Source organism: Marmota monax, unplaced genomic scaffold (assembly GCF_021218885.2).
Source record: "Marmota monax isolate L192 unplaced genomic scaffold, Marmota_monax_Labrador192_F-V1.1 WCK01_AAM20220418_F8-fsc00024, whole genome shotgun sequence".
NCBI lineage: Eukaryota > Metazoa > Chordata > Mammalia > Rodentia > Sciuridae > Marmota > Marmota monax.
The window spans coordinates 33022281-33036959 of NW_026695224.1; the positions used below are offsets into that span (position 1 = coordinate 33022281).

At 58.0% G+C, this 14679-nt stretch overlaps 1 protein-coding gene across 2 annotated transcripts; it reads right to left on the bottom strand.

Annotated features, from left to right (window-relative positions):
* Positions 1–615: 615 nt before the first annotated feature.
* Positions 616–14638, bottom strand: Meak7 (MTOR associated protein, eak-7 homolog). 2 transcript variants are annotated; one of them, XM_046434608.2, is made up of 8 exons: positions 14504–14638; positions 10332–10508; positions 8562–8792; positions 8046–8190; positions 5279–5707; positions 2147–2265; positions 1432–1611; positions 616–1007 (listed from the first exon to the last, which is right to left on the bottom strand). In XM_046434608.2, the coding sequence occupies exons 2-8, from the start codon at positions 10482–10484 to the stop codon at positions 891–893; spliced, it is 1374 nt and encodes a 457-aa protein (XP_046290564.1). In that variant the 5' UTR covers positions 10485–10508; positions 14504–14638; the 3' UTR covers positions 616–890. The 2 variants fall into 2 exon arrangements, with proteins under 2 accessions (XP_046290564.1, XP_058431816.1); XM_058575833.1 differs by lacking the exon at positions 14504–14638 and adding an exon at positions 12646–14491.
* Positions 14639–14679: the final 41 nt, after the last annotated feature.

The window sequence follows — 14679 nt, forward strand, 5'->3', positions numbered from 1 at the left end:
TCAGGTAGCCCTCAGCATCTGGGAATCCCTGGGGTTCAGGGCGAGTCTGCATCTCCCCCCCCACCGTTCCCCGAGGGAGAACCCCCAGGCCAGGAGTGACTCTGAGGGCTGTGATGGTGGCTAGCGGCTCGGCCCCCAGCAGCCCTGGATGTCACTCGCCACTGACTTTCAGGGTGGGCTGCTTGCATCTATCAAGCAAGCTCCAGGCTCAGGACCCCCAAGTGTCCCCCACATTTGAATTGGCAACAGAGTTGCTACTTCACGCCCGTGAGCCCCCATCTGCTCACGATTCAGGTCTGTAAAAGAGCCAAGAAAGGCAGACGCAGACCATGACACGCACACAGTGGGGACCACAGCGCTGCAGCGCCCCCTCTCCCCCCTCCAGCGCCCCACCCACCCCCGGCCGGCTGTGCCTCGATACACAAACATGCTCCTGCCCGAGGACACTGTCCCCACCAAGCACCGAGATTCTCGCCCAAACGTCCATCTGTTACCAGTCAAAATGGACCATCAAGGCACTAACTGGGATGGCCTGAGCAGAGGCCAAGCGGCCCCAGTGGGGGAACTCCTTCCTGCAGGACAAGACATCCCCAAGAACTGCGAATTCCAGCCGAGTTCCAAATGTCTGTGTCTTTGGATATCATTGATGAGAAATGAACAAACTTGAAGACTGAGTTGCTAATTTGACACTCAGGTTGAGAGGTCATCTCCCAGAAATCTTATCTGTGGCCGCAGAGGGACCTTCTTGGCACGGCGTGTTCTGGTCAAGCCCGTCCAGGGCTCCATGGAGTTGCCCGGCAGGAGAGGGGAGGTCCGAGGCTCACACCCCGGGGAGGGCCGTACGCGCTGCACCAGGGATGTCCGTGTCCAGGCTCTGGAAGCCCCGCCGCCTAGGCGTCGTCCTCAGGGGCCTCACGGAGCCCTTCACTGTGGCGAGTCTGCCCAGTGATCTCCAGCAGGGCCCTGGCCTCAGGATCAACGTCGAGGATGCTCTTTTTGCCCTGGACCTTGGGGAGAAGGGGAGAGGGAATTCATGATGTGCAGAGAGGCGAGCAGCTCCCAAGAACTGGAACCGAGCAGTGGTTTCCGGCCCTGGGTTGGCTCTCCAGAGAGGGACCCACGCTCCGCCATTGCTGCGGAAGCCCTGAGGCCCCGCCCAGGGTGCTGCAGTCTCCAGAGTGATGAGGGGCTGCGTGGGTGCAGAAGGGCCCAACCAGGCAGAGCCAGGCAACCCCAAGGAGCCCAGGCCTTCTGGTCTCACAGATGGGCAGGGAGGACAAAGGGACACACCTCGGGCAGGGCCCTGCTTTCCGGGACAGGGCCCAAAAACCAACTGTGCCGTGCGCCTGCAGCGTCCCCAGAAACCAAGCAGGACCAACCACCCCCGTGGGGAGGAACAGAGGAGCCCCACCTTCGAGACCCTCCACTCACCAGCTGCGACTCTGGGGGGTCTCCCACCGCCCACACCTCCATCTTGTCAAAGCGGAAGTTCTCCTTGGAGGACAGCTGTGGGCTGTTGTACGTGGTGCACGTGGGCTTGGCCTTGCTGTGTCCCTTCCCGAAGTCAGCATCTACCCAAAGCCCGAAGTAATCGTGCTGTCCTCCCAGGCCCTGCAGAGGAAGCCCCAGGGCGTCAGCGACTCGGGGTCCCCCCTCTAGGCACGGCCCAGCGCGCAGCGGGAGGCCAGCCCGCCTTTCTCCCAGGCTGGGCCCACCCCTGGCCGACAGCCTCTGCTTCTTCCTGCAGCTGCCACACTGAAGCAAGGACAGCCAGGAACCGTGGCCACCCCAGTGTGGAGCCACACGCTGCTCCATGAGCCACCGGCCAGCCTGGCTATGTGCCAGCCGAGGGACAGGAGGGCAGGGTGCCTCGTGACGGGTCTGCCACCCTCGTGGGCCACCACAGGAGCCAGGAGAAAAGGGCACATTCACCCTTTGCACGCACCACCGAAAGCCCAGCAGAGGCCACAGCCTTCCTGAGGGGACCCTGGCCCCGGACAGGACAGACAGACACAGTGCACGTGAGCACCAAAAGGCACAGGTGAGCATGCCTGGTGGCAGAGGTGACGCTGCGTGTCAGGAGGGACCCACCCACCCCCACCCACCCACCCCCACCCACCCCCACCCCACACACTGCAGCGCTCACCAGTCCGTTCGGGATGGTCTGCTGCCCGCAGTTCAGGTACATGAAGTGGTCGTTGTAGCCCGTGTGCCGGTACACGGCCATGCTGGGGGAGACGGAGAACAGGAAGCACCGCTCGTCCCCTGGAAGCCACAGAGCAACGGACACCAGGTCACGGTGTGCGCCAGGCACCAAGAGCGGCAGACACATGGCTCCTGCTCAGGAAGCGCAGGGAAGACCTTCCCGCCACCCTCCAGGGCCCCAGACTGGCACACCCCTAGTGCTTGGCCTCTCTGGACCAGACGGTGGGTCCAGACCTCGCACTCGTGGCTGTCCAGGGACCCAGCAGGCTGGGCTGGGGTCCAGGGACTAGACTGGCACCGAGTAGGATCATGATTTCTGCTTTGGGGACATCCTTTAGCTCCTGCCAGGGGGACCCAGGGAGGAATTCTGCCGGCTGTTTGCCAGGATTGGTTCAGGCCGGGCAAGGACCCAGAGTCGGGAGGCGCCTGCCTCAGGAGCAGGGGCAGGTGGCCCCCAGGACGCTGCGGAGCCTGCTGGAGTGTGTGTGTGACGGCGTGGGGCCGTCCCCACCTAAAAGACCTCCATCCTGGAGAGAAGAAAGCTGCAGACAGAGCCCCCCACAGCGCAGGACCTCGGGGAGGGGAGGGACAGCAAGAGGCGGCACAGGTGTGAGCACACGGGCCATTTAAAGAAGCGCTGGCCGGACATGGTGACACAGGCCTGTAATCCCAGGGCTCGGGAGGCTGAGGCAGGAGGATTACAAGTTGGGACCCAGCGGCATCAACTTAACAAGTCCCTAAGCAACTCAGTGAGACCCTGTCTCTAAGTAAAACATAAAAAAGTGCTGGGGATGAGGCTCAGTGGCAAGCACCCTGGGTTCAATCCCCAGATTAATAAGAAGCACTGGTCAAAACCTTGGAAGTGACCCCTGCCCCACCAGCACTCAGCACTGGGGCGGGATGAGGGGCCTGCCTTGCCCACAGGAAGCTCTGTCAAGGGACCACCCCAGAGCTGCCTGCCACGTCCCAGTGCTGGGCCCAGAGACTGCACCTGGACACTGGACCCTGAAATGCCTGCGACTGTGAGAACCACCGCCCAGGCCTGGGGGGAACAAGCGCTCGGCAGCTTGGAGGGAGGGGTGCCACGAGGCGGAAAGGGGTCACAGGAAGCACGTGGACGACATAAGGGGGCATCCAAGGCCCAGGGGACCATGGGATGAGGACATTCTTGAGCAGGCCGAGTGCCAGCAAATAATGCCCTGACCGCCAATCAGACAGACGGTGGGGGCCTCAGTGGCCAGGGTCAGGGCCTCAGGCAGCACATCAACAGCCAGCAAGGGCAGGAAGGACGTGCTGGACAGAGGTGGCGGGGCCACAGCCACTCATGCAGGAAGGACCCCACACAGGGATGAGCCTGGGGCACAGCAGGGGCCAGTCAGTCCCCCTGAGCACCTGTGGGTGTCCAGGTGGGGAAGGAAAGACTGAAACGGCACCTGGGACCACACAGAGGCCTGGTAGGCGCCTGTCCTCGGCAGTCGGGAGGCAGAGGGCCTGGGGCACTGGGAGCTGCCTGGTCCCCCCGCTCCTGCCTCCCCTCCTGGGCACCGGGCTTTAGAGCAACGTCACTTTGCTTTGTGGTCCTGAAGCTGTCCCTCGACTGACACTTACTGGGCCCTGCTAGGAGAGGTGCCGGGGCCACGGCGTGGGCCATAGCTGCAGGGACTCCCCCTGGTCCAGCTGGGGCTGCTGACAGGGGAAGCCACGTGGAAACAGTGGCTCCAGCTCATGGGGAAGACCCCAGGGTCGCTCTGCCTGCTGGAGTGGACCCCACAGGAGGGCTCCTTTCTGGTTCTCACCATCGAGCACCCGGCCGAGCTGTGAACACGATCAGTACATGACCGTCACGGGCTTCTGGGAACTGAGGCGCAGAGACCCAAGCACCTCCCCGAGGGCCAGAGTGGGGACCAGGCCCGTCACCCAAGCCTGGAGTCTTTCCAAGAGCACCACAGAGTGATCCCAAAGAGAAGTGCCATTCGGCCGCTCCCCTCTCAGAGCTGGAGGTGCCCAGGTGGACACTGCCCTGAAGGGGACCAAAGCCCAGGGCAGGGCCACCGCAGGCCTAGGCTGCCCTGGGCTGGAGCTTCGTCCCGCGTTCCAGGGCAGAACGAGGTTGACGTGATGCCTGGTCTGTGTAACTTCCGGCGTTTCCCCCACGTACCACCCTGCAGGGCACGAGGCTCTTCACGCCCCACTGAACCTGGGGGACAAAGTCAGCGTGTGTGGACCACTGAGGCCCAGCAGTGGACCTGAAGGTGTCCTCATGGCTCTGTGGTCATCTGTGGTCCCGACTCTTGGCCTGTTCGTGTCCTAAAGCAGAGCCTGAGCCACACAGTCACCGGTGGGAGGACACCCCACCCCAGATGTTGAGGTACGGAGGCTGTTGTTTCCAGAAAAGTCCATGTGGGGAGAGTGCCCACCAGTGTCAGAACTAGCACTCAGAGATGAATCAGATTCTAAAAACAACCAGATCCAGGGGACAGAGGCACCAGCCCTTCACCTACTGGTTCTACCCCTCCCCGATCCCAGGGACACGGCCGCTGGCCTCTGACGAAGCTCCCTGGGGATGCTCTCGGCAGGTTCTCCCGGGGAAGGGGAAGGTCTGCCCCAGCCTCTGGCACTGGGCGAGCAGCTTCAACCTCCACCAAGTCACAAGACCAGGAGGCAGCGCCCACAGAAGGGAGGAGGGGACAGGAGGGCGGCCAGTCGGTCCAGGCAGCAAAAATGTCCCTCTGAAAGAAGAGTCACCTGTGGGTCCCTCCCAGACATCCGCAGCCCGACCTCTCCCACGACCTCTAGACCTGGTGGGGTGGGTGACACTGGGCCTCTGTGTCCTCTCCTGGAAGCTGGCCCGGGGCTGCCCCTGCGTACTTTACCCCATGGCCAGGACCGGAGGAGGTCTGCGCACCAGAAAGGTGTCCTGGCTTGTCAGGCCCTCGTGTCCAGGACACCGGAGAGGCCAGGAGAAGGCCTGCCAGCGCCCCGCTCCCCACGGCGCACAGCCTCCAGGGCAGCAGCAGCAGGCGGGCGCCCCCACAGCTGGGCTGCCCCGGGGAGTGCGGTCACTCAGGCTCACCTTGGAACTGAGGCTTGACCTCCCAGGGGCAGGAGGCAAAGCCACCGAACACGTGTCCGTCCTGGTCCTCGAGGAGAATGAGGCAGGGCCCCCGGTGCGTGATGTGCCCGCACAGCTGCGAGAAGCTCTGCCCGTGGAGCTGGGAGGAGAAGAGCAGGCGCCAGTGGTGCCGCTGCTCCCGCGCCAGGTGGGAGTTGAGGTAGATGACCGCCAGGACGTCCAGGACGCTGTCAAACTCCTGCCCGGGGCCCACCTGGCACTCGGGCACCAGCGTGGCCAGATCGAGGGACGAACACAGGACCAGGAAGCCTTGGTGGATGACCACTCTCAGGAACGTGGCCACGTGGGGTACCCTGAACACCCAGTCCTCGACCGTGGCTCGGTCACAGGCATGGTCCAGCCAGTGAGGCCCCAGCGGCCTGCTGCCATCTAGGAGGGGGAAAGTGGTGTCACTGGGCCAGCACGGCACCTTCCAGCGACTAAGCCACACAGAAACAGGAGCTGGGGACCGAGCGTGACCCTGGACACGGGAGGCGGCTCAGCTGACTGGAGATGAGCCCGAGCACCAGGCACCCAACTTCAAACCCTGGTATGGAAAAGACCGGAAAATAGCTCACAGCTTCTTGTTTACATTGATTACATGTCGGAATCCACTTGTCCTTCCCACTATTTAAATGTGGCTGCTATAAAATTTGGGAATTCCACGAGGGGCCTGCTTTATTTCTTCAGTGCGTGGTCTCAACGATTTGAGTTTGAGACCCCTGTCCTCTCCTTCCCCACTGAGCTGCCCACCAAGCTGCACCTCAGCCGCCCACCTCACAGCCAGGCCCTTACAAGGAGGCCGCGTCCCCCGTGCCTCAGCAGCTGGGACCTGTGAGGGCTTCAGCCCCAAGGGTCAACTGTCCAGGGTGGGGTGGTGGCTGGTCACTCACGGGGACCCTCTAGTTGATCTGGGAAAAGCTAATGCTGTTGTCCCTCTCTCACCTACAGAGTGAGGTGACACGGTGATGTCACAGGACACACCTGGGCCTGAAGCAGCCTCGGTTTCCCTGTGGGCACAATGGACGTGATACCAGAACACCCCTGTGTGGTCACCGCCAGGTCCAGGGAGCTTTGTTTTTAAACTCACTAGTGCGTGTGAAGCCTCCGTTCACAGCTATCATCACTCCCAACCCAGGGGAACGTGGGGTCTAAACTCAAATAATGGTTTTCCTCTAACTCCTGCCCATTTTACTTACCAGGAAATGTAGAAACCCAACTACTTAATCATCCTCTTCCCAACTTGTATGAGGCTGCAAATTCCTATCATTTCTAATCAAACTAGTTTTCAAATACATTTCTCATTACCTGTTCATTACCGAAATCTTAAGGATAATTTTAATTGTTTGATTTAACTTTTTCTAGTTAAAAGACAACTTAAGTTTTCTCTTTTTATGATTCTTCTTTTTAAAACTATTGACTTTGAAATAACAAATAATTGGGCTGGGGATGTGGCTCAAGCGGTAATGCGTTCACCTGGCATGCGTGGGGCGCTGGGTTCGATCCTCAGCACCACAGAAAAATAAAATAAAGATGTTGTGTCCACGAAAACTAAAAAAATAAATATTAAAAAATTCTCTCTCTCTCTCTTTAAAAAAAAAACAAATAATTCACCCACAAGATACTGATATGTATATCTTTCCACATTCCAAATACCTTCCTAAATATTTGCAACATGACTTATTTTTAAATTGCATTTTAAAACCTGGCTTTATAATAAAAGAATAACATATTTATAAAGTAAGTCTACTTTGCAGAGAGACTTCACCATGAAGTTTTTTAAAATCTCAAATCCCAAGTAAATCTAAATGTATACTGTTTCTCACCCAACGGTAGCAGAATACATGCTTCTCAAGTGTATGATGGACAATGCCCCAAGTAGACCATATTCTAGGCCAGAAAAGATGCCCCCAGTAAATCATACAATGTATGTTCTCCAACCATGAAGAAATAAAATTAAAAATCAGGGGGCTGGGGATGTGGCTCAAGCGGTAGCGCGCTCGCTTGGCATGCGTGCGGCCCGGGTTCGATCCTCAGCACCACATACAAAGATGTTGTGTCCGCCGAGAACTAAAAAATAAATATTAAAAAAAAATTCTCTCTCTCTCTCAAATAAGACCTGAGGATGAATGTTTAAAAAAAAAAAAAATCAGTAGCCAAAGGCAATTTGAGGAATTCACAGCATGTTAAAATCGAATGACACTTCTAAATAGCCAATAAGTCAAAGAAGAAATTGTAAGGGACATTAGAAAACACTTAAGATGAAGGAAAACAAAACCTAAAACTCACAGGTGCAGCTAAAGCAGTGTTCAGAGGGAAATTCATAGCTGCCTATGCTGACGCTGCCTACAGTGAGGAGAGATCTCAAATCAATCATCTCTACCTGTAACTTAAGAAATCAGGAAAAGACGACGAACTAAACCTAATGCAAACAGAAAGAAGGGAACAAAAGACTAGGGCAAAAATATATGGAATAGTAGAAAAACAGCAGATTTTAAAAAAAAATCAATAGAATCAAAATCTGGTTCTTTGAGGAGATCCACAAAAAAAAAAATAAGAGAAACATTGTTCACATCAGCAACAGAGGTGGGGCCATCGCTAGAATGATACAGAAATCCCACGACACTCAGAACACACCCAAGGGCTCACCCACCCTGCAAGGCCACAGCCCTGGAGACCCCCAGTCTACCACCAAGGCCAGCGTCACTGAGGATGGCCGGGCACTTGCCTGGAAGCTTCATCTCAGACAGCAGGTGAGCAGCCAGTGCCTGCACCCTGGTGGGGGTTCCGGGGGCCTTCTTCCGGGTCCAGCCCTTCAGCTCCTGCCTGTGGGCCAGCACATGCTCCACAGAGCCAACCAGATCCTCTGTGAACTGCAAGCCCACAATTCCACCTTTAACAACTGTCCACCACGACCCAGACCCCAACCACACCACTGTGGGCCGGCCAGTTCTCTCCAACACCCCACATGGACTGCAATGTGAGGCAGTCACCAACTGACACAGGTCCTCATCCTTCTAGTGGCACACAGGGCTGATAGGAAGTCCCCAACCGAATAGGTCCTCATCATTCTGGTGACACACATGGCTGACCTACAAGTCCTGCCCCAGCCTTTGTCCAGCAGTTCGGACCCTGGACACAGGGTACATGGCCTAGGGTTCCCCAGGAGCAGAAATCTCAGCCAAGTCCCCACCCTAGTTCCAAGCCCACGGCCAAGACCACTTAGGGGGCCTGCGTCCTCTACCTTCTGGAGGTCTCTGGCTTTCACGGGACCTTCCTTGGCAGAAATCATCTTCAGAATCATGAGACTCCTCTCCTCAGAGCTGCCCTTCAGCATGTGGGACAGCGACACCGTGAACTGCTCCTGAGAGACGCCCTTGCTGGGCCCCTGAGCCCTCCCAGTCGGGTGGACTCTCTGCATACCGTCATACAGTCTGGTGACCATCTCTGGGGGAAGAGCCTCCCCAATGCGGTTCTGCTGGGGACAAGTGGGAGAAAGGGCTGGAGGGGCACAAGGTCAACTTGGTAGTGTCCCAGCGCAGTAAGCTGGGGGCTGGGACCCTGATGCTCCCAGCAGCTGGCTCCCCCCTGCCCAGGGCCCACCCTCACAGGGCCCGGCGCACGGCTGCCTTGGCCACCAGACTCCTCCACTCTGCTCCTGCCCTGCCTGCCATACTGTCCAGTGTCCCCGGTTGGCCACGTCTTTCCTGCTTCTGCCCATCACTCCTCCTGCTTGTCACTCCCTTAGGAGATCATGTTGGTTAGAGCCTTGTGCTGCTACATCTGAGCTTATTCACCTACGAGGCACGTCTGTGCAGAGCCAATCTGGCCTCCACGCTAGGGGTTTCCGAGTGCCTGGGTCCGCTGCACTAGCCCAACTCTTGTGCTCAAGATGCCTTTCTAATCACTTCCACTAGACTTTGGATTTCTCAATCAGCACTTTAATGATGTCATTGTACAAATACTGTTTTTCTTTTTGGCTTCGACATCAAATGTGATTTGACCAGGGATGGCAAACAAGCAGAAAAGAGCACAAGTCATGAACAGAGTCACAGGGTCCAGCGCAGGGTCGGAGTGCGGGGCTCCCACCAGCCCCAGGAGCACGAGCCGTCTGTCACGGCGTCAGTGCCTGCAGCTCTCCTGGGCGCTCTCAGGAGACTCCTGTTTCTGTCCACTTCCAGAGTTCTGTCGCAGAGCACTCTAGGCCCTCCCCAGACATGGCACTCAGTGGCCAAGGTCTACAGGTCAGCTCTTACGGCTCACCACCTCAGCCGTCCACTACGGTCAGGTCCTGGCCTGCCTAGTCCTCTCAGCTCCATCCGCATGTGCCCAGGCCCACTGGGTGCTCCTGGTCTGGAGGAGACACACAGGCACACAGGTGGGCTGCGCCATGAACTGGAGCCGCCAAAGCCTCCCTGGCCAGCCTCCTCGTCTGCAAAATGTGGGTGGGCCCAATGCCCATGAGACCCACACTGCCCCCCTCCCGGGGAGACGCACTAATGCAATCTTTGGTCAGTGTCCTGCCCAGGTTGAGCACTTGAGGGTCCTACGGAAATGGCCAGTTTTACCTCCCTGAAGGAGACCCTGGACCGTGAGTCTTCAGTACAGCGTCAGGAGCACTGTAAGGGGCACAGGTACACCCGAGGCACTGAGGCAGCCCTGTCCCCAGCTGCCACCCTGTGTCGGGGAGGGCGGCCAGGAGACTCGGCTCCAGGGCAGGAGGCAGTGGCTCCCCTTGCTCAGGCTGAAACGCCCCAAACTCTGTGGAAGTTCCCATCTACTCCTAGTTCCTTTCTTCCATACAAATACGACTATAGTGACCTCAACAAAAGAGGAGGGACCCTTTAGATGTGACCAATGGCTGCTCCGCAAGGCAGGGCAGAGGAGCCACAAGGGACACCACACAGCCCTCCGCTTTTCAGAGGGTCCACTCCTTAGTGCTCCCCTCTGCCCCAGGACCAGGGTGCACAGACCCTGGGCCCAGCTCAGCACGGGTGCCAGCAGCCGTCCTTGCCTTCAGCGCCTGCAGTGAGAAGGACCTGGGCAAGGCCTCAGAGCTGTCCTTGTCCAACGACAGAGTGCCAAACAGCGCATCGACCTCCGCCTGCTCCTCGGGAAGGAACTGGGAGTAACACTTCTGCTCCGCGCGGCTCCTGCTGTTCCCCATCTCTCCTGGGACCCAGTGGGTTCTCTGCAGAAGGACAGAGACAAGTTAGGGAAAGGTCAAAGTAATCATCGAGGCAGTGACGACTCTGGGTCCAGCCAATTCTGCTGGAAAACGCAGCTAAAATGCACTGGACCTCGAAATGGGGCTTCCATGTGGTAGACATTAATAGTTGGCACCAGCCGTGCCCAGAGGATCGCTGTGATAATGCACTGGGTCAGCAAAGCGAAGGGCAGGGACGGTGCCTTGTGTGGCCGGGCCCTTCAGGTCCCAGCCAACAGGCCTCTTTCATCTGAGGTATCAGAGGGGCAGAAACAGAGGGGCAGATACTGACACCCAAAGGCAGGTGACCCGGGGGCCTGGTTCATTGTCACAGGCCTGGAAGAAGCCAGGTGCCAGGGGGGTCCATAAAAGGAGCAGTTAGAGGGGGCTGGGCTGGGGCTCAGTGGCAGAGCACTCGCCTCGCACATGTGAGCCACTGGGTTGGATCCTCAGCATCACATAAAAATAAATGAATAAGATAAAGGTCTGCTTTCATCTATAGCTAAAAAATATCAAAAAAAGAAAAAGAGCACAGAGAGGAAAACACCTCTTGAAAGGTGAAGTAGGTGACATTTATCCCCTGTCCCGGCTTCCTGGGAACTGTATTGGTGAGACCGCCAAGGTGACAAACCCTTCACCAGCACAGGCAACTTGGTAAGCGGGGTCTGTGCCGCAGGAAGCAACCTCCCAGGAGGCTGGGCCAGGAGGAGGCCATCCCAGCGGCAGGGAGCATGACGAGTGTCCCCATCAAGATGTGACGGCCAAAGGTGGGTGCCCAGGGGTCTCTTTCCTTTTATTGAGGTGAGAGCCCCACAACGCGACGCCAACCGTGTTAAGGAGATCGATCCAGGGGCACTTAGGCCATCGACGGTGTCGTCAGCCCCCACCTATGGGGGCCCCCACCTGTGGGTGCCAAGGCACGCCCATCAGCCCCGCGGCACCCTGCTCCTGCCACTTCCCAGCCCAGGCAACCACAGCTCTGCCCCTGTGGCTCCCATTCTGGATGGTCCCCCAGCAAGTCCCAGCACGTGGGCTTCCCCGCCTCCCACTTTTCACCCAGCCCTGCTGACCTGCCACCCAGCCAGGACTGGTGTCTGCCCTTTACCCCTTCCTAGGGCCAACTGGCACTTCACCATGTGAACAGGTCCTCGCTCGTGCAGCCGGGCCCTGATGTTCTCTTGGCCACTGTGAGTGGGCCGTGGTGAGCCCGCATCCGATCCAGCCATCTCTCACAGTCCCAAGGTGGACACCGAGCCCTGGAGCTGCTGGCTCCTAAGGTGACCCTGACTCGGAGGAACTGCCACACGGCACTCCACTTCACAGTCCCCTGCAAAGCGCAAGTCCTCCATGTCCCTGCCATGGTCCTCTTTTGACTGAGGTCGTCTGTCCGCGGGGGGCCTGCCTTGACCAGCTTCACTGCTAACACACCCGCACGAGCACGCCTGGGGGGGGGGGGGGTGCCTCCCCAGAGTAGGACTCGCGGGGCTTGCCAAGGCAGGCTGGGAAGGTCGCCCAGCCCAGTGTGCGGTGCCACTCACGTGCCATCTGATCTAAATGCTTCTGCTCAGGTTTCACAACAGCAGAAGAGCCAAGAAGGAAAACATCCGGCCTGGCCCAGTGTCCAGTGGCTGGAAGCTGGCCCCATCTCTGAGGCAAAGGGGCTGCTTCAGAGGAGTCCCACCCCAGGGCACAGCCATGCCAAGGAGACCCCAAGGGCCAGGGGGCAGGCCAAACGTCCACACCCAAGCCCCAATAAATAACACAACAAATAAATAAATAAATCCAGGGCTCAACCAGGAGAGGGAGCACCGTACCAACTTTTAAATACCCACTGAATGTCAGGGGTGTGCACAGGGAGGTTGGCCAACAGATATAACGTTGCTGACCCAAAAGGTGGCCTCCCACAGCAGGATGATTGCAGCAACCGTTTGTTTCAAATATCCAGAAGAGTGGATTTTGAATGTTCTCACCACAAACGTAACAGGACAGAAATCTCCCAACAGTGTCCAACCTCCCAACAGTGTCTGGGAGGAAAAGAAGGCTTCTGATATGCCCCTTCCAAATGCAAGCTCCCGAACTTTAGTCCCAGACAAGCTTTCTCATCAGACTTTCATAGGTTCACCTTGGTATGTGGGACAGCCACCGTCCTGCCACGTTGACCCATGTCAAATCCTCTTAGAGAAAGAAGCTTGCGGCCTCTCAACTGGAGGTGGTTTCTTCTCCCAGGGGACATGTGACAACGATGGGAGACATTTGGGTTGTCATAACTGGGAGAAGAGAGTCCTGCTGGCATTTGGTGAGCGGAGGCCCAGGATGCTGCTGACCATTCTACAGCGTACAGGACAGCCCTCACACCAGGGAGCCATCCGGCCCCAAAGCCCACAGGCTGAAGGTGAGAAGCTGTGGCTTCAAGGACGTGAGCAGGGGCCAACAGGATGGTGTCCCTCCCACCCCAAGGACGCTGGTTCACACCCTGCCCCTCTCTGCATGGGACTCCAGGCCCTGCCGTTATAGCATAGGCAAAGATCTGAGTTCAAATCACAACACTCCGTATGAGGACTAGGGGACAAGTCAATAAGCTCTTTTCAACCCTTAAAATGGAAGAAAGTCCAGTAGCCCACAGGTGACAGATTGCTCGCTTGACCAAATTTTAGTCAGGCTCTGCTCCTATCTGTGCTCTTCCATGTAAAAATCCACCTTTCACGAGGACCCTATCCTCATAGCCCATTATCCCTGTTAATTAACCAGGTTCTTCATCCTCCACCAACCCCTGGGTAACAGCTCATCACCCCGGCCTGTCTTCTGCAAAAACCTGGTTAGGTCAGGCCAGCCAGAATCCCCCTCCCTCCTGATGTTGCCTCTGGTCATTTTCTGTCCACTGACCCCTACCTGTTCCTTGGCTGTAAATTCCCACTTGCCCATGGGAGAAGACCCCCGTCTTGCCCCCTCTGCCATGTCCCTGTACCTATGGCCAGGCTCTTGAATGAAGCCTGGCTTGGCGTGCTCTCACAACCATCAGTGAATGATTTAACACAAGGTCAAAGGATTGAATAAAGCAATCCAGGGACTGGGGAAGGCCAAAGACGGGAATAGCTGGGCCCGAGACAAGCAGAGGCAGCTCCTTGGGTCTTGGTCTGGGAACAAGGGAAGCAGTCCCACCCTAAGGAACCACAGCGGGATCCCACGCCTCGCTAGAGAGACGACGGGGCCTTTTCTGGGCACACTTCCTGTTGGTGTCCCAGGACGCTCTGTGGACTCCTTTCTAGGCTTCTCAGGACCAGTCCTGTCATCATGAGGAGGCTCCACCCTGGCCGGCCAACCTCCAACCCTCTACCTCTGAGGAGCCATCACCCTTAAAGCCATGAACACGGCTCTCCCTGTCCCCTTTCTGGGCACACTCCAACCACTCCATCAGAACCCACCCACTTTAGGTCCTGTTTATGCCCAGAGTCCAGCACCCCTCTGCAAGGGGCAGCTGAACCCAAGCAAGGCGTTCCTCTGGCCCAAGGCTGGCTTCCCTCCCGCCACCCTGGGCTCAGAGGGCTGTGTCCCGGGGGCACTTTGCTTTCCTCTCCTAAGCTATCATTTCAGTTATCGGCTCCAGGCCAAGAAGATCCCCGCACATCCTCCATATATCCCCACTCCTGCTGCCTCCACAGATGCTCCGCTTCCTTCCTGTGTCAATGCCAGCATTCTCTCTCGTGGCTCTCCCTTCCGGACAGCTGGCCTTGACCATGGGGAGGGCACTTCTAGGGACTTCTTATCTGATCGCACAAAGGGCAGAAGGCCAGTGTGCTTCCGTGCTCAGAGGACCACACCGGAGGCCCTCCCTCCCTCTGAGCTGTCCCCGGGCACCCTCCAGGGGCCTGGACAGGCCCGGGCACTCAGGGAGCGGCAGGGCTCAGGCCCACTGGGGACACGCTCCGCACGCATCCGCACCCCAGTAGAGCCCGGCCCGCGCTCCCGCTCAGCTCACCGACCTGAAGGACCCCGCCTGCCTTCCGGTGGGTCCGGTGGGTCCGGCAGCAGGGGTTTGCTCGGGGGAGTCTCCCCTGCCTTGTTCCCTGGCAACGGCGCGGACAGGCGGTCGAGTGCCCCAATCCAGGAAGCAGGATCTGGAGGCGGAGCCCAGGGACGAAGTCAGCCAATGGCGAGG

Bases quoted from the DNA above. Each gene is read 5' to 3' on its own strand.
- Meak7 (XM_058575833.1), bottom strand. From the start codon at position 12,816: ATGCCAGCAGGACTCTCTTCTCCCAGTTATGACAACCCAAATGTCTCC. The intron at 8,191-8,561 runs GTAGAGGACGCA...GTGGGCTTGCAG, and splicing joins AAGCCAGAGACCTCCAGAAG to TTCACAGAGGATCTGGTTGG. The intron at 1,612-2,146 runs GTGAGCGCTGCA...CTTCCTCTGCAG, and splicing joins AGACCATCCCGAACGGACTG to GGCCTGGGAGGACAGCACGA.